We start from the raw sequence: 23,382 nt of genomic DNA, 5'->3' as shown, positions 1-23,382 counted from the left end.
CCTCCAAAATTTACAGCCAGGGTCAACAATGCCACAGCTAGAAGACATTATGAACCCTCAAAGAAACTGGAGAGGCTGTATAGGACGTCTTGGTACACTATAATGTACTACTGCTCTGTGTGTGTGTGTGTGTGTGTGTGTGTGTGTGTGTGTGTGTGTGTGTGTGTGTGTGTGTGTGTGTGTGTGTGCGTGTGTGTGTTAGGGATGAGACGATACACAATATATCGTTTATCGTGATAAAAAAACACTCAATAATCGTATCGTGGAGATTTAATTTATCGTGATATCGTTCTCCGTCATGCACTGGGATCAATTCACCTTTTATTTGCCGAGCTGCATATCCGGTAGCACTCTATAATTGGTAAAAGGTACTTATAATGTACATACTCGATAGAGTATTTTTTTCACTCTATCAAATGTTTTTGCCGATCTACAAGCTCACAACGTGTCACGTTGTGACGCGTTGTGAGCTTGTAGATCTGCTATTTTTTGGCAAATGTTCCTCCCCAGGATAATGGATTTTGATTATCGTGATAATATCGTAAATCGCGATTTCTTTTGTCACAATAATCGTGATTTGAAAGTTTCATATCGTCCCATCCCTAGTGTGTACGCGCGCGTGCGTGCGTGCGTGCGTGTGTAATGGCACACCAGAGACGTAGCCTGGGCTTGGCATTTAGACAGCCTCATTTAGTTCAGCGGTGGAAATAGCATAAGCCTATGTCACATCAGTGTGCTTTGGAACAAACCCATGTACTGTATGTCCCTAGAGATTCTTTTCAAACGTTCAGCGAGTGAAGGTTAACTAAAAGTATTATTAAAATAGTTATGTTATCATTTGACCAGAATTCCATCTTGTTCTCGAAGGTTAAATCCGTTTGTGCACCTGTCCAATGTTTACCTGCGTGGCGTCACCCCTGCTTATTCACACAAAGCTTCACCGTGACATTTTCCAAATAATGACAACTTCTGCACAGGTCCATTAAAGCACCTCATATCAGAATTGGATTCCAGCAGCCCCGAATTTATGTCACGTACTTGGTTGTTCGAAGGCACCAGCCGACATTTTACACTGATTTATTTTCACCGGCTACGCCAATTAAAACAAAACACAACCCAACAAAGCAAAATAGCCACATCCCATGTTTGATAGTAAAAGCAAGGTCCCTAATGAGACGGTTTTGTCCACGACTGTGACAAAGCCAGGCGACATGTCACAACAGCCTCTCCGTCTGTGATGACAACAGCCCATGTCTGACACATGAGCACATGTACAAACACACACACACACATACACACACACACACACACATCTGACAGGCTGACACGGCTGGCAGGAGGAAAAACAAGCGTCCCGGGCTCATCTCTGGGTGAGATTTCTTCCTGTTGGTTGGTCAATAAGGCAGGAACCGCATTCCATGAAGTAAACAAAAAGCCTCAATCCATCTGGAGCAGGAGGACGAGATGTTGGGGGGGGGTACAAGGGAACAAACACAGTGACACAGTGACACAGACATGGAAAGAAGTGAGAGGAGAATGAAGGGGGGGGGTGACGTGACGGAGAAGCGGAGAATGACAACAGATTGAAAAAAAGAGAGCAAAAGGCAAGAGATAGAGAGAGGGAAAGTGAGCTGGAGCGAGAGCGTGAGAGAGAGAGAGAGAGAGAGAGAGAGAGAGAGAGAGAGAGATACCAGCAAAGGATAGAGATGGAGAGATGGAGATGTGCGGCATGGCGTGGAGTGGGGGTGAGGGGGGGTCATTATGCGAACAGACGTGTTTTGTGTGTGTGTGTTGGGGGGGGTCGAGCATGCATTGCGACACGCCTCTTCCTCATTCTCTGCTATGATTAAAGAAATGTTCATGCTCTGGATGATGCTGAGAGGAGAGGAGTGTGTGGTATAGTGCGCGCTACAGTACACTCTCCACTCCTTCTGTACCCCCCCCGCGCGCGCCTCTCGTGCCAGATGTATTTTTGGCTCAGGGTGGCAGTTCTGTGTGGCATCGCACGAGGGAGCAGAGCCAGAATGACAAGTCTTCCCCCCCCCCCCCCTCTCTTTTTTTCTGCCCCCTTTTTCCAGCGCTAGAACCCAGGCCCGCAATCCAGGGGGAAGTATGGGTGACGTTCACAGTCACGCAAGATGTCGCACGCAAATGATGGCTGCAGAATGGCAGCATATCGTGTCCGTGTGTCACAGTCCATTTCATTAATACCTTCAATCATTGCTATGATTCATGCACAGGATTTCTTCCAACCTGTGTGCTGGGGATGGGACGATAAGCGATATTATCGTTTATCGTGATAAAAAACACTATCGTGGAGATTTCATTTATCGTCATATTAGCCTCCATCATGCACTGGGAATGATTTACCTTTTATTTGCCGGGCATTTAAACCCTCTATAATTGGTAAAAGTACTTATAATAAACGTACTTGATACAGTCGCGTTGCAACGTGCTGTGAGCTTGTAGATCTGCTATTTTTTGGCAAATGTTCCGCCCCAGGATAATGGATTTTGATTATCGTGATAATATCGTAAATCGCGATTTCTTTTGTCACAATAATCGTGATATGAAATTTTCATATCGTCCCATCCCTACTGTGTGCTATATGTTTAGTGTACATTAAACGTAACGTAACATTATACGTATTAGACACACCGGTGTGAGGTGAATTCAAGAATGCCTTGGTTGTTGTTTTTTTCATAGAAAACGAGAAAATCTAATCACAGTTTTGGTTGTATTTCGATTACTGGATAACATTTCTTTTTGTGTCTATTGTGGAAACATAACAGTGACAGATCTAAACAAGTACGTCACACTGAAGAGTCAGTAGTGGACATCCAAATGCAGACACAGACGAGTTCCCATCACTAAAGTTGTAAATGGAAGTATAACCACAGCTACACTCTCACAATTTCATAGCATTTACAGCAATGTTAATATACGTAATTATTACATCATATTTTACAGGATAAAGCCCTGCAGCTATCATGACTACACTCCTAGAAGTTATTGTCACTATTGCCCAGCCTCATTCAAGGTTTTTCCTGCATAGAGAATTTTGAGGTGGGCGCCTTGATACATTTTTGTGCTGCTTCAACAAAACGCTGTCCATATCTGCTTGCAAAAAGTGCAGGACAGAACGAGGAGCCAAGGAGATGGTGTCACTAGGTAGTGTGCATGCAAAGTTTCACGCCGATCGGTCCAGTTATAGGTAAAAAAAGAAAAACGCAAATCAGCCTTTTATAGTGCCAACATGAGGCAGATTTAAAAAGTTTAGGGTGGCATTTCTTCCTTGGCCTAGTGGGAATGTGAGTGAAGGTGTCTTGATCACATGAGTGAATGTGTACAGATTTGCATGATGTTTGAACAAAATCTGTAGGAGTAATAGCAAAATATTTGTTTTGCTAAAATCGGCCTCCTGGTGGCGCTATAGCAGGCCGATGTGTAACATCTGGGGCAGAGGTTCTGCTCTGGCATCCAGGGAGTGTGTGCGTTCAGTTTCACAGCGATCGGTGGCGGAGATTAGCGGTTCACAGATGGACACATGGACAGACACACGGACAAAGCAGTCTCGGCCACGCCTTTGGCCGGCAGAGACCGCAAGACAGCTTTATTTCGTTAAATTTAAATAAAGTGGTGCCAAATTAATGCATGATACATGTGCGACTGAACTGTGTGCATATGATCAAGATTAAAGTACGGCCTCATTTTGTGCAAGGAAAAATGCGGCCGTAGGAAACTTTGGTCAAGCTTTAGCGTGAACTTCACCTTTTTTATCAATCTTAATTTTATTTTAAATGGTGTGTGTGTGTGTGTGTGTGTGTGTGTGTGTGTGTGTGTGTGTGTGTGTGTGTGTGTGTGTGTGTGTGTGTGTGTGTGTGTGTGTGTGTGTGTGTGTGTGTGTGTGTGTGTGTGTGTGTGTGTGTGTGTGTGTGAGTGAGTGAGTGAGAGAGAGAGAGAGAGAGAGAGATGCCAGTCTGGTTAAATGAGGTTGGGTTGTGCCAGTTCTCTATCTTGTCAGAAAACCACTGGTGTAATCTAATCTCAAGCAGAGCCCAGGCGCATGTGCGTGCATAGTGCATGTGCGTGCCCACCCACCCACACACACCCACACCCACACACACACACACACACACAGAGCATCTCAACAGTGATTAGAGGGAATCATTAGCTTCCGGAGTACAAGGCTGGCCTGATAGCGATCACAAACGGTAAGAGGGGATGAACAGTTAGGGGATTCCAAAGATTTTGCATGCTTCAGATTAGCACAGAATAAATAGGCTATTTCTGTGCCAGCATTTCTCTCATTGTGGATTCACACAAAAAGGGATGGAATGGAAGAAGTGGGCTTCTCTCGCTAAGAAATCATCGTGCCAGAACAGTCGAGCACAGACGAATGGGCAGACTGAGTCTGAGACGTAGACAGACAGACAAATAAACAAATAGGCAGACTGTTGAAGGGCTGGGCTGTGTGTGTGTGTGTGTGTGTGTGTGTGTGTGTGTGTGTGTGTGTGTGTGTGTGTGTGTGTGTGTGTGTGTGTGTGTGTGTGTGTGTGTGTGTGTGTGTGTGTGTGAGAGCGCGAGTGTGTGTGTGTGAGCGCGCGAGTGTGAGTGCGTGCCTGCGTATATGTGTCATGCCAGTCGGGCCATGCCAGCGTGCCTCTCATTATTCTGATTTGGCTGTGTCTCCTGTTGGCCTGTCTAGTGGGGGATGAGGCAGAGGGACTGTCTCTTTCACACTCAGCCCTTTGTTTTTTAAGGCTGGCCGAGGCGGGGCGGGACCGCCGAATAACCACCAACATTTCGCTAGCATTCAGCCAGAAGACATTGCTTAAAAGACAAAAAGGGAGGCACAAAATGCTCTGGGGGAGACAGGGCAAGAGGGAGGGAGACAGAGAGAGCGCGCCGATGGAATGACATGGCAACAGGGGGAGATAAGAACAGGCAGAGGAGGGAGCAGTAGGAACGAGACACACGGAAAAGTGAAAGGTGGTATGAGGGAAGGAGTGGGAGGGAGTGAGGGAGAGCGTGCAACAGAAAGCCACATACATGACATGGTTTTAACCACTTATACCTCGTTGACTGGGGTCTCCCAGGGTTCGGTGCTCGGCCCCATCCTTTTTTCCCTCTACGCCAAATCCCTTTGCTGAAAATAGCCGATCTTCTAGAACTGTTATTTTTTTGAGAATGTTCGCCCATTATGACAGGCCCAAAATAGAAACCCTAGGGTTCATGTCATTAAGTGACAGTAAGATAACGAGTGAGTGAGCCTTCAGGTGGCACCTAACTTCTGACCGTTGGTAAGAGTCCTGCCAACAGCTCTTTGCGTATGCTGTCACACAATGATCATTGTATTTGCCACTCAGAACGTGGCAAACAAAAAGGCATCCTTTCAGAGTGAAGCTGTCTTTAAGGAAGTGAATGGCGGTCGGATCGGGTGGAACCTTGCCCAAATATGGAGAAAGATGTCATATATGTCATGGATGACTGCCGCCATTGACTGGCCGCGTGAAATCCCAGATTCACATGAATCAACGCTGTTGTTGGTCCCTGTGTTGTTATAGTATAGCTCTTCACATGCAGGGTGTATTCCTGCAACCCACCTCGCCTCCCCCCATCAGCCGTAGGAGTTTCAATGAAGTGTCATAGTAGCAACAACTAATTGGTTGTGGTGTAGTGGTGAAAGAGAACTTGAGAGAAAACGAGATCTATACAGTATGTGTGCAAAACGCCTCCAGCTCACATACACAGGGAAGGTGTGTATAAATGATACATAGATACAAGTATTGTCACTGTCGGGTGGAAAACTCTTACAGTGTGTCCAAAACCGTTTCCTTCTCAGGAAATGGGGAAAAAAACTGTGTTCCAATGCAGTTACAAGCTCTTATTTTCTATCAATTACACACCCTAATGTAAGCCTTGAATTCATGGAGATTTATTTTGGTTTTGTAGCTTTCCGAAGCCAATAATTTGAGTCTCTTCAGTAGGAGTCTCCTACCGAAATCTGGCAACCTTATCAAATTATTGGCGTAGGAATGCAAAAACAAAAAGAAATCTCTGTGAATTCAAGGTTTCATAGAGTGTGTATTATTTTTATTTTATTTTTTTTTGGGGGGAGAGGGGGGGGTTATTTATTAAACTCAATGTTAGACTTGGCCAACCTGATGGCCTATTTTGGGCGTGTGGATTGTTTTTAACATTTCCCCAAATAGTTTTTATTTATTTTGTATTTATATTTTTCATCGAAAATAGCTGATCTACAAACTTGTCAATCAGCTATTTTCACTACTTTTGCGGGACACTGCCCTAAGCCGAAGCATAAAATTCCAAATTCATTGATTTATGAAAAATATAAAAGATCTGCCGACAGCAAGGATACAGGTATGTGAACCAGGAGTATGTGCACATGCATATACTGTATATATACAGTATATACACATGCACACACTCAAACATGGCAGTGTGACACTGGTGTGGGATCTTGCAGACAGCAGGAATAATTGAGGCTGTCATTAGTTTGTTCATTAGCGTTTGAGAGCCGCACAAATGACTCACGTCGCACGTGGTTTGATAAACCAAAACGCTTCATTTAGAAACAAAAAAAAAAAAAGAAACAGGGGAAAAAAAAGACACAGAAAAGAAGAAGGGTGGAAAAACAGAAGGGAGGGAAAGAGCGAGATAGAACATCAAAAGGCACATGAGGGAGACTACTAAATTTTCATGCTGATGCACTGTTGGCCCCCCTTTGAAACATTATAGAGAGATGAAAAATAACAATAGTTTGAGCATTAAAAAAAGAGTCAATGTGAGCCTGGAGGTACGACACACTGGAGCTAGTGATGTTGCACACACACACACACACGTGCGCGCGCACACACAAGCAGGTACACAAACGCAAATGCACAGATGCTCAAACACATAAAAACACAAAGGTACACTCACTCTTGCACGTGTACACACACGCACACACAAGCGCGCGCACGCACACACACACACACACACACACACACACACACACACACACACACACACACACACACACACACACACACACACACACACACACACACACACACACACACACACACACACACACACACACACACACACACACACACACACACACACACACACACACACACACACACACACACACACACGAGGAGACAATCCGTACACACTGAACACACACACACAGATCAGATCCGTCTGGCGCAGATCAATTGTTTTCCTGTGGTGGAAGGTCTCAGCTGAGGCACCTTAAGAGAACAGAGCACAGCGCATGATGCCGTCTCCACTCCCCTGGTCCTTTACCTTAAGGAGATCTATCTCTTTGATGCAATCTTGCCGAGCTTTGGCATCCATCAAGTCGAATATCTATCAAGAGATCAAAAGGAAGAGAGAGTGTGAGAGAGAGAGAGAGAGAGAGAGAGAGAGAGAGAGAGAGAGAGAGAGAGAGAGAGAGAGAGAGAGAGATATGAGAGAGAGACGGAAAGACAAACGGGGAGACACAGAGAGAGAGCTGTTATGGCAAATTCAAGGGATGGAGATGGAGAAGAGAAACAAAAACACTAAACATGGGGAGAAAAGAGAGAACATGGCTTTTGAGACTGCTATGCACTGTACGAGTGTGGCGTCACAGTCACTGGGTGATGTTTTACTGAGTGCTACACACTCCTTGTGGTGTGTGTGTGTGTGTGTGTCCTGAATATAGACAGAAGGATTGAGCATATGACATACTGTAGCATATAGCAGCTGGATCTATCACACATTACAAGTACATACAGTATGTGTATGTGTGTGTGTGTGTGTGTGTGTGTGTGTGTGTGTGTGTGTGTGTGTGTGTGTGTGTGTGTGTGTGGTGTGTGTGTGTGTGTGTTTTGTGGAGAGTGTGTGTGTGTGTGTGTGTGTGGTGGTGGGGGGGGTTGTAGTTGGCACTGGCTGCTCTCCATCAGATGGACCGTTAACAGTAACGAAGCAGCAGCCAATGACAGTGACACGGTAGAGCACAACCAAACAGAATACGTGACTGTGCGCTGGTGCCTGTGTACAGTATGTGTGTTTATGGTTGTGTTACTGTTGAATTTTAGCATATGTGCATATTAGAGTGTATCAGTGTGATGGGGGGGAGGGGGGGGGGTTCTGGTGTGTGTGGAATGCTAACCAGCCTACAGCAGTGCACTGCAACATTCCTGCATGCCTCTCTTTGCCAGCTGGAAGCTAGAGGGTGTGTGTATGTGCGTGCGGGTGGGTGGGAGTATGTGCGTGCGCGCACGTGTGTGTGTGTGTGTGTGTGTGTGTGTGTGTGTGTGTGTGTGTGTGGGGGGGGGGGGGGGGGGGGGTAGTTTAGTTTACTATAGGCTATTGATTTAGGAGTGGAAGACATAACAGAATTCTGTGCAAATGTGCATTCATTTCAGTTAAAATTATAATTCTTCTATATTGAACATAAAACTAAAACTAAACTCTTTGTCGACAGCATGGGCACTGGAGGCGATTCTGTGTCTTCATTTCAGCTTTATCTCACCTGGACTTTCTTGAGGGCCACTGATGTGTTGTCTAGCAGGTATCTGGCCCGGTACACTTCACTGAACTGTCCACGACCGATCTTCTTCTCAATCTGGAAGTTAGCCAGGGAGTTGTGGCCCATGTCTGGCTGCAGTGGCTTCTGAAATGAGACACATACACAAAGTATATGTTACAGGAAGGGACAATAAAAAAGTAAGTCATGTCTTTGCTGCATTAGCTCAGGAAGGAAGAAAGGATGAGTGATGAAAGGCGTGGAGAGATGTTGCACTATGCACTTTTTAGTGACTTGACATTTAGCTGACATGTTTCCCCCCCTCCATTCTAATTATTATTCATCTAAATGAAATTGATAGCATTAGCTTGTTAAAAAACTGCCTTTTTACAACTGTAAACTTGCAATGTGACAAATAAAGTTTAATTGAAGGCTATGAAAGGTTTCCAGCGAGGTACAACAATGGAAAAAAAGGAATGGGTCAAGGAAAGACACCTGGGGGAATCGCAAATTTAACTATGAACACTCAATGATGCAAAACATTAACAAGCAAGGTACGAGTACAACTTCATAACAGAATAAGTCAAACTTGCAGTCTGATCTAACAAGGTATTCTTTCTTGTAATGGAGCCAATTCATCTCAGTTGGGTCATTAGGTTCATTATACTCCAGCATAAATTGTCCTCTTTCCTTTGTCTGCCAAGACCCATCAGTGACAGCCTGGCGACAGGCTCTCACTTGCCTCTGGTTCTCCCCTCCATTTTCCTCTGTCTGCAATGAGCAGCATCCAGCACGGTTGAAAGAGGAAATAAACAAATAAATGACAAGCAAAACCGTAACAAGCCCCTTGGACGTGTGAAAAAATTAATGAATAAAAAAACATAACACGCGGGGCCACATGACCTTTCTAGCCTTCTTTGTAGTGTAAACTTTCGGTGGGCGTTGGCATGGTGGCAGGGGGGCAAGCAGAAGGTGACAGATATCAGAATGCCACATGTCACACCAGCGCGGCTGCCCGACACGGCCAAGGGAGCGGCTTGTGGACAAACAACTCAGGATGGAGGGAAACAAGAGGAACAGGAGGAGGGGGAAAGGGAGATGATATCAAATCCAGCCGTTTCACTTTGTGTTACACCGTTTGACAGAGTCAGCGTGAAAACACACAAACAATAAGGACAGAGACGGAGGATTTCCCCCAGCTGGTGCACAGAGGGAACCGGACCACTGCACCACTACAACAAAAACCTCAGTGAAAAAGTTTGTTCGAAAAGGGAATAGAAATCTATATACTGTATAGTTCTTAGTATAATGCACCCACTAAAATGTCCTGTACACCTACACCTCTAGAGAAGGAAACACGAAACGCCATCTGCTTTAACCAACATCTGTGGTCAGCTGTGAAATCATCACTAATTGCCATAAAATGTTGTTTGTTACACACCACATTGCCAACACTGGCACATCTAACATGCTGATATACTGACAGCACTAATATAAAGACTGCATCGTGTAGCATGTAGGTAAAGGCATTCGCATGCAGTACATACAAATGTGTGGTGCACACACACACACACACACACACACACACACACACACACACACACACACACACACACACACACACACACACACACACACACACACACACACACACACACACACACACACACACACACACACACACACACACACACACACACACACACACACAGTAAAGGGAAGCGGGACTCAGAGCAGGCCTGTGTGTTGGAGGGCTGTGGGGATGGGGGTTGGTGTGCAGAGCATGGGGCCAACCAATTTAAGCATTTCATTGTTTTTGTTTTTTTAAGTTGACAGCCAGGAGGAGAGGCGCGAGCCAACGAGATGCCCCGTCCAATTAACACGGCGGAGGTGTGTGCATCTTTTTTTTCCAGCATGATGCGGCCGTCATCATCAGCTCTGACAGCGAGCATGACATACTGTTCCACTTCCCATTGTTCAGCATCACAGCAACGCTCCACAACTCCCACTGTACTGCACTAGTAATGGCTTCCACTGCACACATGCACGGCATCATGATAACAATAATAACAACAATAACATAACAACAATATTAATAAGAAATAATAAGAATGAAGGATTTAGCTGGCAAATTCATCATGGGAATTGAGTTTTGTGGAAATCTACACAGGCGTTGGTGATTGAAACTAAAGGTGTGCAATATTGAGAATTGATTTGTTTTGTTTCTTTGTGGTCAACTGGTCACTAACATGTTTGTTTAGGATGCAAGAGTCACAATAATGTTTAGAATAGCAGAGAGACAGAGTGAGAAAGGAAAGAGAGAGGCATGAGGAGGAAGAGGGGGCATTGCTTTCACTCGCTGCATGGTAGCTTGACAAATGTTAGCATGAGCCTCTAAAGCGCTGTGACAACCGCCTGCTGAGAGCGCGGTCTCGCTAATGTGTCCTGGCATGCCGGCCCCGTAATCACACATTTACATATGCAATGACCTACATTTGCATGTCAGATCGCACACTGTCCGGCGTGATTAACGGCGGGCACCTCCCTGCGTGGAGTCGCCCTGGGTGGCGGCAGGGGCCGTGCGAGGGCGGTTGAGAGGGGCCGGAGGGGGGGCGACTTTTTTGGCAGCCGCGGGGCCGGGCTGCCAGGCAGGATTATGTCAGCCGGCGGGCACCCGGCATTAGACACTTCATTAGAGCTAATCTGTTTAGCAGTGGGCAGTGTATGTAAACTTCACAGGCCATTTGCGGCACCTCTTCACCCCCTGGCCTGGCCTTCAAAGGGCAGGAGGGCCGCGGCTGACTGACAGGCAGTCTCATTCACCGTGCACGGCTGTCACACAGTCGGGAGCTTCCAGCTGAAACGTGAGGGCCCACCCCAGACACACACACACACAAATAGGGTCAGAGACACACACGGGAGGGGAAGTCACAGAGGAGTGACCCTGAATGACGAAGAGGTCATTGGCTGAAACAAACTGGGAGGAGAGGTGACTATTCTGTGCCCTTAAGAGTGTGACTGTGTGGCCTGGTTCACCATTCAGATTAAATGGTCCGATACAGTGGGTGGAACATGGTGGAACATGGCACAAAAGGTGCCTGGCTAAGATGTATTCACTCATGTCTCTACACCGGTATTTCTGAACACTAAGTTAATTCTGGGCGTGTATGGGTCCATTTGGTTACATTTTGTATACTCTCAACAGTTGCAAATGGATACATTTTACTGTGTCACCAAGTAGAACAGGGAAGATTTAAAACATGCAAAATATATAAATCATAGTTTTGCCATGACGTGTAAAAGCCCATAGCATATAAGGAAAAGGCCTTCTCCAACAGTTTTTTCAGAGATACTTGGCTTTCTGTCTCTACACCGGCTATCACACAATTTTGGACACAATGGGACTGTGTGTGTGTCTACTCTCCTGCGACACTGAATTATGGCAAGACGTTCTAGATTTCCGGTAAAATGTCATAACTAGAAACCACAGCTGTGTTCCGCTTCATGTCCACTCATCCATCTATTTCTCCTTCTGCTCCGTCTAGTTCTCCATTCTTTCACTGTATGTCACAACCTTGTTGTATGAGTGTATCATGACCTTCACACAGGACGTTCACAGTGGTCAGCTTCCTGTCAAGTTCCACCATGAAAGCAGCATTCAGTCTGTGATTATCAAACGTGTGTAACAACAATGAGGGGTGATATGACATGTCAAAGCAATAGATACCGAAGGCCTATCCTACAACTACATAACAACATAACTACTCTAAATAGGCTGAGATGTTTAAACAGTCTATTGTTGTTAAGGAGGCACTGAAAACAACCTGAGCTGATAATAATGGACAAAGAAATCACGTGGGCATTTTTTGATACCCAGGATTTTACGGTGTGCATGTACTGTAGATTCCCAGGGCAACGGTGACAAACACAAAGGCTGGAACATTGAGGGCAGCTGTAAACAGTCTATACCACAAAAAGGCGTGGAGAAAGCAGTCAGCACCTCCCTCCTCCAAGGTGTAAAAGTGTTATGATGTACTGTAGGTTTCATTTACCTTTCCATAATTGAATTTGTAGGCTGTATCCTGTGGTACGTTATGACTATCCAAGTATCCAGCTATGGCTACAGTATTTTATTTCTTTTTTGTTCACATCATTCCGGTTGGTGATGGGACGAGCTGCAGGGGATGGAGATTAAGTGGCAGCCAGGCAAGGCATTGTGGGTAACGACTGTGAGGGACAGCGTGTCTTGGTATAAAGGTGACGCACAATCGCCATGGGCAACTCACTGGCAGTGGGAGAGAGCGAAAGGGGGGAGGGTAGGGGGAGGGAAGAGGGAGGGCAGTCAGACAGACAGCACATCGGAGGAAGTGTGATATGGGCTGGCCAATAATGACACCATCGCCAAACACCACTGACAGACACATGGAGAGAGGAAGGAGGGAACGCAGGAGACACAGAGAGAGAGAGAGACAGAGAGAAAGAGAGACAGAGAGAGAGAGAGAGAAAGAAAAAGAGAGGAAGACAAGCAGAAGAGGGGAGGAGGTGTGATATGACAGCCCAGCAGTGCCAGCGGCTGCCAGAGAAAGGCCAGCGGCGGCAGAGAGAGGTGCCGTCTCTCTCTCTCACACACACACACACACACACACACACACACACACACACACACACACACACACACACACACACACACACACACACACACACACACACACACACACACACACACACACACACACACACACACACACACACACACACACACACACACACACACCTCTAGAGAGAGGAGGGGACATATGAACCAGGGAGAGGGGCCCTCTCCCACCCTCACTATCCCCCCCAGCTCAGCACCATACAATATTCATCACCAGCCAGCCAGCCAGCCTTCACCCCAAAGGTGCTTCTCCTGCTTCTCAAAGCCCCGTTATACCCACTATAGTTGCGCACCGGTGTCGCACACACTGAAAATAGGCAATCTACAAGCTCACAGCATGTGAGCAGCTTATAGATCTGCTATTTCAGGTGTGCAACACTGGTACACAACTACATATAAAGCACCCTTCAATCTGCTGCACAACCTCACCACCACCTTGTCTCTGCGCTCACAGATGGATCCCGTCTGTCAAAATCTGCAGTGACGCTCAAAAATCTGATCTGAGGGGGCTTCTTACCACCATCCCACTCACTCAAAGAGCAAATGCAACATAAAAAATGCACATCTTACCAGCTCATCGCGTTTACCTAATGCATATGCATCATACTTCCGGGACCAAGCTATAAGATATATCGCAAGTGATACTGAATATCCTTCATCACATATACAATTCAAATTTCTTTTTTTTTCTCCCCAGGAAAGAAAGTGGTGTTGGATTATTTTCCCCCCATTCCCTCACTCTCTTTGCTGCAGAATAGACTGAACCCTGGGAGAAAGTGTGAAACATATTCAGGACTTGTTGAAAGACACCCATCTGGCTTGCTGGTTAGACAGCTATCTGCATACTCTTACCAGCGCTCTCTCCCCATCTTCCACTAAATATGAAATCAGTTCAGACGTGCTTTATGAAAGTGCAACAAACGTGGTGTAGCATACCAAGTTCATTTTACTGCCAATATCCGTGCACGCAAAAAAGTACAGGCCTGTGCCTCACTGAAGAACAACGATGAAATGGATGAACGAAGAAGAGAATTGTGATGAAAATTGTAGTAAAGACAAAAACAGATTGAAAAACACTATGCTATTAAACTATAGCAACAGCGCATCATCAATTGTTGGGAAATCATTGGGAAATACGGAGTGTGGAAAATACAGTGTGTGTGGGGGAGTATGTGTATGCTGCTAAAAACTCAAATTAATCATTAAAGCCTTTATCCGACTTTCCTTTGTGTGCAGCCCAATTATCTTTAATTTCACAATTACAAATCTTAGAGTAAATTAACCCCCTTGGCAATTCCAATGTTAATATTGCAGTGCCCTTGCATAGACGAGAAAAACAACAATTGAAAACACAGGCCTATTTTTAGAGTCTCTCCATCTCCCTCTCTAAAAAAAGAAGAAAAAAAATGTTTTCCACACACACTCCTGGGGCGTATGGATGATCCTCTTTGTTAAAAGTCCATTCAATACTTTATGGAAGGAAAGAAACATCCTTGTGGAAGGAAATCGATGGGCCTGATGTTGGCGGCTGGAATTAAAATCCAACGGTGACCAGATTTTGCACAGAACGACCTGGATTGTATCGAACCAACGGGGGCACACTGGGAGGTCAGGCAATGCAAGCCTCCAGAGCTTGGATCAATAGGAAAAGAAATGAATACAAATTTTGCATTCACTCTCTGCTGCCAGTCGCACACTCGGGCTACAATGCTACATGCTTCTCCCTGCTAAAGGTTCAGCATAACTTGACCATACACAATAACTAATAATGCATAATGGATATATATACACAATTCACATTACATGAACACACATGGGAAAAGTCCAGTTGAATGGTTAGTACAGAGTGATCTGAAGGAGAAGATAGGGACAGCATTAATTATAAATTCAACACCCCTTGATACTTAAGTATCTAAATCAGGGGTCTTCAACAGGGGGTCCGGGACCTCTATGGGGTCCTCAGAGTTACTACAGGGGGTCCTTCAAATCCTTGTGTAATAGAAACTTTTTTTATCCTTTTTTATATTAACCACTTGAACCCTAGTGTCCATATAGGCCTGGAGCGGTATCGTCATTTTGTTATCGTTGTTATCGTCTTCCCATTACCGACGGTATTGTGGTAATTACCACACCCCTGTATCTATTAATTAGGGTTTGCGATAAGCCAAAATATTCCTATCATCCGCCCAAAATTTGCTGCTCCACAGTCCTATAAGCCAGAGTTATACACTTTCCCGTACAGCACAGCAGCGGGTCTGGCTTCGAAAGTAGCAGATCTACAAGCTCACAACACGTTGCGTCCGCACGCGTTCTGAGCTTGTAGATCTGTGCAGTGTCAGGTTACTATAGTAACGTAGGCTACTGGGGCTTCTCAGACACTGCACGCTGTTTGTGAACAAACTAGATGAGACGGGTAGTGATCGTGTACTGATTGAGTGGTGATAGAAACATATAGTAGACAAGTTTTAGTAACCAGACTTGACAAAAAAGGTTGACCGCCGACGGGGCACACACACTCCTGAAATTGGAGTCAGCGACGTGGTCGAAAAAGTACTCAAGATTTTCTAAGTCAACAATCCCATCTGTCAGTTGACAGAAACTAGCGTCTAGCGCTAGTTTCATTTTCGGTTTTAGTCTTCGCTCGTTCCCAATAAAAAATAGCCCCACTCCGCTCGCATGCTCTGTACAGCCTATATGTTTTTTGGGGGGGATAAAAAAATCAACTAAAAACGTATTTTTATTTTCTTACCACGGTAAGGAAACTGACACCGCGGTAGGCCGCGGTACGGCGGTTACCGTACCCAGCCCTATGTCCATATTCTGAGAACTTAAGCCAAAAATAGCAGATCTACAATGTCACAACGCCTCGCAGCTGTGAGCTTGTAGATCGGCTATTTTCAGTAGAATCTGAGGGTCCCTGCTTCATCTCTCTCTCAGCTATATATGAGTTACTGTGGCCCGGATGGCAATTTTTTGACCGCAGTAGAGGGGTTAGTAACTGAAATGAAGGTTGGTGATCTGCCTGAACTTGCAACCTGTAGAGGTGATGGCAGGTATAAACGACGCAGCAAGGAAAATGAGAGATATCATAAAAATCAAACCCAAGTTTGAAAAGAGCAGTGGTGTATGTGTGTGGCCGTGTGTGTGTGTGTAGCAGTACATTTCAGGGTTGCACGTGTTCATGTGTGTGTGTGCAGGCCCTACTGGTGGTCACCAGCGGTATGGCAGCAGCTCATGCTATGGACTAACATAGCCACCCACGGACAAAGTCACTCTGGAGTAGCGGCTGACCACCGCTCAAGGGGAAAGGGTCTGCGTGCGTGCAGATCCATTCCCACATACAATCCATGCTGGATAAAAGGATAATCATTCAGCTGTTATGGATACAGTACTTAATACTCGCAAAAGGCGTCTAATAGCAGACAAAACTGGGCAATACAGGATATTACGTATAATGTACAAGGTGGCAGATTGTAGTTCCTTTGTTTCAGAGTCCAAGTCCCAGTTTCATGAAATGCTGACGTGTTTACAGGTCACAGGATTTAAAGCATCCCTTCCTATTGCAGCTACATCTCTGCTGTACGTATCATGCGAATATACTAGGTCAAGAGTAGGGAAACGTATAGAACATCATTTTATATTAAAAACAAATCAACACCAGTTCATGATCCCAAATTTTTCAAATGTGGAACATTGCCATTGGTTCACAGCTTTCATTGCAAGAGGGCAGGGGGCTTTAAGGCCCGTGCACACTGGGCCGAGCCCGGGGCCGATTCCCCGGGGCCGATTGTCGGGATGATCCCCCGGGAAAATCGTTCGGTCGGCCCCGGACTCGGTCTTGGGTTTGAACGGTACCCCGACACGATCGGATTATGTTAATTAGCTTTTTATGATCTCGGGACTCGTCGGGGGCTCTCCCGAGAATATCAAAAAAGCTTGATATTCTCGGTCATCGGGTAGGAATCCTTTACAATTATTGTCGTCTGAATGAGCACACAGGATTGCTTCAGATTATATGAAGCCAGATCCTCCTCCCTTTTTTTTTATGCTGCGCAGAGTGTAGGCTATTCTGTCACCTCACAATAGAATAGCCTACACTTTTATTATTATTATTAGCCTACTTACTTTTTACTTTAGCCTACTTTCTCCCTAAAATGTTGTAATCACTTGTTCAAAAACGTTATAGCCTATAGCGTTCTTTTTTTTCCTTTTTGGAGCGGTGAAAGCGCTCCCAATAGACAGGTATGTCCGTGGGTATGTGGGTGGCTGGGTGGCTGGGTGGCTGGCTGGCTGGCTGGCCGTGTCCGTAGCCTGGCAATACCTTGAGTGGCCACACACAACACACTAGTTAAAGGAGGGGCGCTGTTTTGTGCAGGCCAGGCACACTCACCACTCACTCACAGGCACAGTTTACAGTTTACAGTTTAGGCATTTAGCAGACGCTTTTAATACAAAGCGACTCACACACACACACACACAGGGTATAGCTGCTCAGATTCACCGCTCCACTTCGAACCGAGGTTTGATTTTTTTCTTCTGCGCAGTCATTTGGCGACAAGGCATGCAGTGTAGGCCTATTCTATCACCTCACGAAAGCCTTTCCCCACGACAACACATGGGGATATATAATATATATTTTTTATATTTATAAAAGATAATTGATTGGGCTATCATCTTGGAGTTGGCTGTCAAATCATCTTTTCTCCGACTGCACGCCCAACGCAGAGTCACATCGGAATTGAAGTTCTCTTCTGCTCTTCATATCTTGCTATATAGACATAGTAGCCTATGCTCATGTCTGTGTAATGTCTGGCTGGTTGCTGGTTAAAATGGTGGTTGATGCTACTATGCCACATTATTCATACTAGAAGCTGGGCCGCCCTTTGGGCGGCCCAGCGTCTAGTCGGCGACCTGGCCAACTCGGAACAATGTAAATAGGGAATGAATGCCCCGCCCTTTAATGCAAACCCCATTATACCTGTTTTCATAGGACCCGTTTTGACCATCTGTCTGCCTGTGTCCATTTATGCCCATATATGGAGTTATCTGTATCTGTCTGTCTGTATGTCGCTGTCCATTTTATGTCCATATATGGAGATCACTGCAGTTATAGTTCTGGGTCCATTTTATGCCCATATATGGAGATATCTGTCTATCTGCGTCCATTTTATGCCCATATATGGAGTATCTGTCTGTGCCTCCAACTGTGTTGCAGACACAGTGCCGGTTCCCCCTTTAATGCAAACCTCATTATACCTGTTGTCATAGGACCCGTTTTGAACATCTGTTTGCCTGTGTCCATTTATGCCCATATATGGAGATATCTGTATCTGTCTGTCTGCGTCCATTTTATGCCCATATATGGAGATCTTTGACCATCTGTTTGCCTCTGTCCATTTATGTCCATAATATATGGAGATATCTGTATCTGTCTGTCTGCAATCCATTTTATGCCCATATATGGGGGCATTCATTTTATGCCCATATATGGAGAACGCGCGTGCCCGTGGGACGAACGGTTCTTGCCCATATATGGAGATCTGCCCATATGCCCATATATGGAGATCTCTGTATCTGTGTCCCCTTTATGCCCATATACGGAAATTGCGTCCATTTTATGTCACAATGAGTCAGCGACCATCTGTTTGCCTGTTTGTCTTTGAGTCGGCAGAAGTGATGTCAGAATGCCCATATGCCCATATATGTAGACCATCTGTTTAACTGTTTGTCTTTGAGTCAGCAGAAGTGATGTCAGATTGCCCATATGCCCTGCCCATATGCCCATATATGTAGCCCATATGGAGATCTGCCCATATGCCCATATATGGAGATCTCTGTATGAGTCAGCCCTTGTGCCGATACGTCCATTTATGCCCATATATCTGTGTAGCCCATATGGAGATCTGCCCATATGCCCATATATGGAGATACATAACCATGGCATTTTGTGTTGACTCATGTTGCGTACGCGATGTCAGAGCCTTTTATGAAATGATGTCACAATGAGTCAGCGCTTGCGCCGATTTCCTCCGGAACAGCCTGATGTCAACAATCAGCTCCGCATAAGGAGATTCCGAACGTTTTGCGCCGTTTCGGAAAAAACGCGCGTCGGGTCGATTTCCTCCGGAACAGCCTCCGAACGTTTTGCGCCGTGAGTCAGCAGAAGTGATGTCAGATTGCCCATATGCCCTGCCCATATGCCCATATATGTAGCCCATATGGAGATCTGCCCATATGCCCATATATGGAGATCTCTGTATGAGTCAGCCCTTGTGCCGATACGTCCATTTATGCCCATATATCTGTGTCCCCTTTATGCCCATATGAGTCAGCAGTGCCCATATGCCCATATTTGTAGCCCATATGGAGATCTGCCCATATGCCCATATATGGAGATACATAACCATGGCATTTTGTGTTGACTCATGTTGCGTACGCGATGTCAGAGCCTTTTATGAAATGATGTCACAATGAGTCAGCGCTTGCGCCGATTTCCTCCGTAACAGCCTGATGTCAACAATCAACAATCAGCTGATGTCACAATGAGTCAGCGCTTGCGCCGATTTCCTCCGGAACAGCCTGATGTCAACAATCAACAATCAGCTCCGCATAAGGAGATTCCGAACGTTTCGCGCCGTTTCGGAAAAAACGCGCGTCGGGTCGGGTCGAGGCCGGGCACTGCACTCCGCGCCGCGGCGGAGAACGCGCGTGCCGAATCTGAAGCCGGTGGGATGAACGGTTCTCGAGATACGCGGATTACATACACGCAGACAGACAGACAGACAGACACGCAGAGACTTCTCGCATTTATAGATAGATAATGTAATACTCAAAGTTAGAGACATTCCATTGTATTCCTTTTTTTTTTTTTTTTACTTTTACGCGCGGGCTGCGGGCACATCATTGCGCCTCTCGTGCTGTCAGTTTGTTCATTGGTCCTCAAAGAGGACTAAATGATATTGAGGAGCCTAGGCCTGTCCCTATTCTATATGCTTGGATGAGGTGGTGGGACAGTAAAAAAAAAGTGAGAGGTTAAACTTTTTTTTTTTCTGCGACTGCATGCCCACAACGCGTTTGGACATTCATAATTGCTATTAGCTGATTAAGCTCATGTCTGTTTAATGTCTGGCTGGTTGCCGTTAAAATGCTGGTTGATGCTATATGCCACATTATTATTCATATAATGTCATCATACTCAAAGTCAGAGAGACATACATTCCTTGGGATTTTTTTTTCTTTTTTACTACGTGCGGTCTTTTTTCTTGTTTTGTTTGGTGTTGTATGACCACAACTCATTAACACCACGCAATTTAGGCTATTGTTCAAAAAGGTATATCATTCCCACGTAATATTACAGTGCACACAGGATTATTTGGTCATCAAAATGCGCAGCATGGTTATGTTCCCAAAATAACAGATCTGTTCTCTGTAGACGCAGCCATGGCACAGTGCATTGTGAGCTTGGCAATGAACTTGGCCTATTGAGTGCGGAGAAAGGCTCACTTTGATGTAATGGGCAATTTCCTATATTGAACATGCACACCTGCAAGCATTCTCAATGATGAGAAGCTTGGCCACTTTTGAGAGCGGACCACCACCTGGAACTGATGCGTTTATTATTTATCTGACCTAGTTTCGCACAATGATGTAATGATGATTAATTTGAGCTCCATATAAGTGAGTTCCAACCTGCATCTTCGAGGTGGCTTTTGATGGTGTTTCACCTCGCTAAAAAACCTCCATGATTTTCACCTTCAACAGATTGGCAGCACTGCAGGACTCATTGCATATGCAAACAGAAGGTAATAAAATGGATTTGGGAGCATAGCCTAATTACAATGCGTGTCTCATAAAAAACAATATATATTTTATAGTTGAAGGGCAAATAGACGTTATACACAGTAGTATGGTCGTCAATGTGCGAGCCCATGGCACCTTCCGCGACCCCACGTTGGGTCGGGACACATAGTTTGAGAACCGAGGCTGGAGCCTTGTTTCTTTATTCAATCAACTGCCAGAAAAAAATAAAATAAAACTTTTTCCCCACTCAACTCTGGCACGAGATCGCTAGGGGTGGTCATCCAGGATATCTGGCTCATTTGTAATGGTCTCAGATATTATTTTTTTTAAATGAACACCGATCAACCCCCGGCTCCGAGTTCTGATCTGATGCAAAATCGCATCTCGTCTGGGGGGCCTCTTAGTTAGGCATCTGTGTGGGTATTAATGAATGTGTTCAGTGCTGTAATACCTGGGGTTGAAAAACTGGTACCGCTGCTTGTTGTCCTTGCGGTTGTGCATCCATATCCATGGTGTTAGGGGACTGGATCCTTCACACCCCTGAGGAACGCGCACACACACACACGCGCGCACACACACAGAGAAAACCTCTGGTCAGCCTTCAGTTGAAGTTTTATAAACACTCGAAGTCTCTGAATATAGCCCACACTAGTGTCACAAAAAGGCACAAATTCCAATTCCCTTACAACAGTTTGCGTGGAGCAGCTAGGAAAATGAACTGGCTCTTGTGGCAGTCACTGGTTGGCCGGTGTCCAGTATCACTGTAACCAGATCCCTTATCGTGACGGAGGATTTGATAGTCTTTTTCCTTGTTCCTCTCAAGTTGCACTGTGGTACAGTTATCAGCAGACAGCGATGGTAAACTGAATGAGCAGCGATAATACTGCTCTTTATATTTCCTTGGAATCCTTCCAGGAATCCTTTCAGGGGAGCAACTGGTTATACAGGCTCTTAAGTTGTCTTTTTTTTTAACGAAATATAGGTTATGAGGCAAGGAGGGCAAGAGTGTGGAGAAAGGGGGTATGCCATAGCATTGTATATTTGCATGTTCTGGCATGTAGCCTAGAGAAAAGCTATGTGCATAAGATATTCCAACAGGGATTTGCTTGGATTTACAATTCATCCCGCTTAAAGCAGGCAGAGCTGTAATGTCAAATGTTACCTGAATGCATCATAAAAAATCGAACCTCTGTTCGAAGTGGAGCTGTGTGTGTGTGTGTGTGTGTGTGTGTGTGTGTGTGTGTGTGTGTGTGTGTGTGTGTGTGTGTGTGTAGCACCTCTCTGGTCACCCAGGATCATGTGTACCGATTTTTGTGACATTTGAAGAAAATATGTAGGAAAAGGTGCAAAAAGTGTGTTTTGGAGAAAATTCAAGATGGCGGAAAATCTATCCTGGCGCAAATGGGCGTGGCCTATATGGGGAGATGCGTCTTGACCCAAGGAATCCAGGAATCCTACGGTTCAAGAGTTACGGGGCAAAACGCAAAGTGGGCCGTTATAGCGCCACCATGAGGCCGAGTGATGTAATTATTTTTGGATTCATTCTTAAAATCATTATGAACCTCCTCTCCGAGGTTTGAAACTGTAGCTCCTATGGTTTACGAGAGAAAAATACTTGAATGTGAGTTTTTGCAATTCCCATTATAAGTCAATGGGGAAAATTAATTCACTAATAAATTAATATCAATTAAACTATAGAACCTTTCTCTTAGCAAGTTACTAGCACACGATTCCCGAGTAAGCCGGTCGATTTGACATATGGCGCGAGTGTGTGGTGCAAAAACTGTGGGAGGAGTAGCGTGCCAAACTTTGAGGCTACATACAGACAGACAGACAGACAGACAGACAGACAGACAGACAGACACGGACGGACACACACACGGCCACGTATAGGGAGCTTGTGTTCCACACAGCTCCAAAAATATTGGAAAAAAGAAGAAAGATGCAAACAATTTATTAGCATTTGAAATTACCTCAAGGTTTCAGTTTTGGATAAACGTGTTCCTGTTTACAGGAATCCACTTCCAAACCAGTGTATGCGTGGTTGGTATAGAATGCATAGGAGGAACCTTCTACAAGCTGAACACTCAACACCTTTTTCCTACTCATAATTTAGTCAGGCTGCAGTGCATGCATAACAATAGCCATGTGTCATCGGTAAAAAAAAACATGTAAGGTGTGGACGGGAGAGGATGCATATATATTCAACATACAGAATGAGGCAGACACACACAGATGTGGCTGCAAGTGTGCAAACACACACACGCACACACACAACTGTATAGGCCAGTGGAGGAAATGGAAACAGCTTAATGCAGGAAAGCTATAATGAGCAGATGCTGTTGACAGAGTCAGGAAGGGAAAAAATACAGACTAGAAGCTCGTGTTCACACCTCAGGAGGAG

General features: G+C 45.2%; 1 protein-coding gene across 2 annotated transcripts in view; it reads right to left on the bottom strand.

The window, feature by feature from the left end:
• nek7 (NIMA-related kinase 7) overlaps nucleotides 1-23,382 on the bottom strand; it is a 93,733-nt gene that overhangs the window by 40,238 nt on the left and 30,113 nt on the right. Inside the window, exons 2-4 of one of the 2 annotated variants that reach the window (XM_080725976.1) lie at nucleotides 21,430-21,518; nucleotides 8,531-8,671; nucleotides 7,318-7,380 (exon numbers count right to left, since the gene is read on the bottom strand). In XM_080725976.1, the coding sequence (XP_080582102.1) occupies nucleotides 7,318-7,380; nucleotides 8,531-8,671; nucleotides 21,430-21,489 (264 nt within the window). In that variant the 5' untranslated portion in view covers nucleotides 21,490-21,518. The remainder of the gene's footprint in view (nucleotides 1-7,317; nucleotides 7,381-8,530; nucleotides 8,672-21,429; nucleotides 21,519-23,382) is intronic. The other variant, XM_080725977.1, reaches the window with a different exon arrangement.

Source organism: Nannobrachium achirus, assembly GCF_963921795.1.
Source record: "Nannobrachium achirus genome assembly, chromosome: 1".
NCBI lineage: Eukaryota > Metazoa > Chordata > Actinopteri > Myctophiformes > Myctophidae > Nannobrachium > Nannobrachium achirus.
Note: the sequence above shows the minus strand (reverse complement) of the source record. Positions and strands in the feature narration are given on the sequence as shown.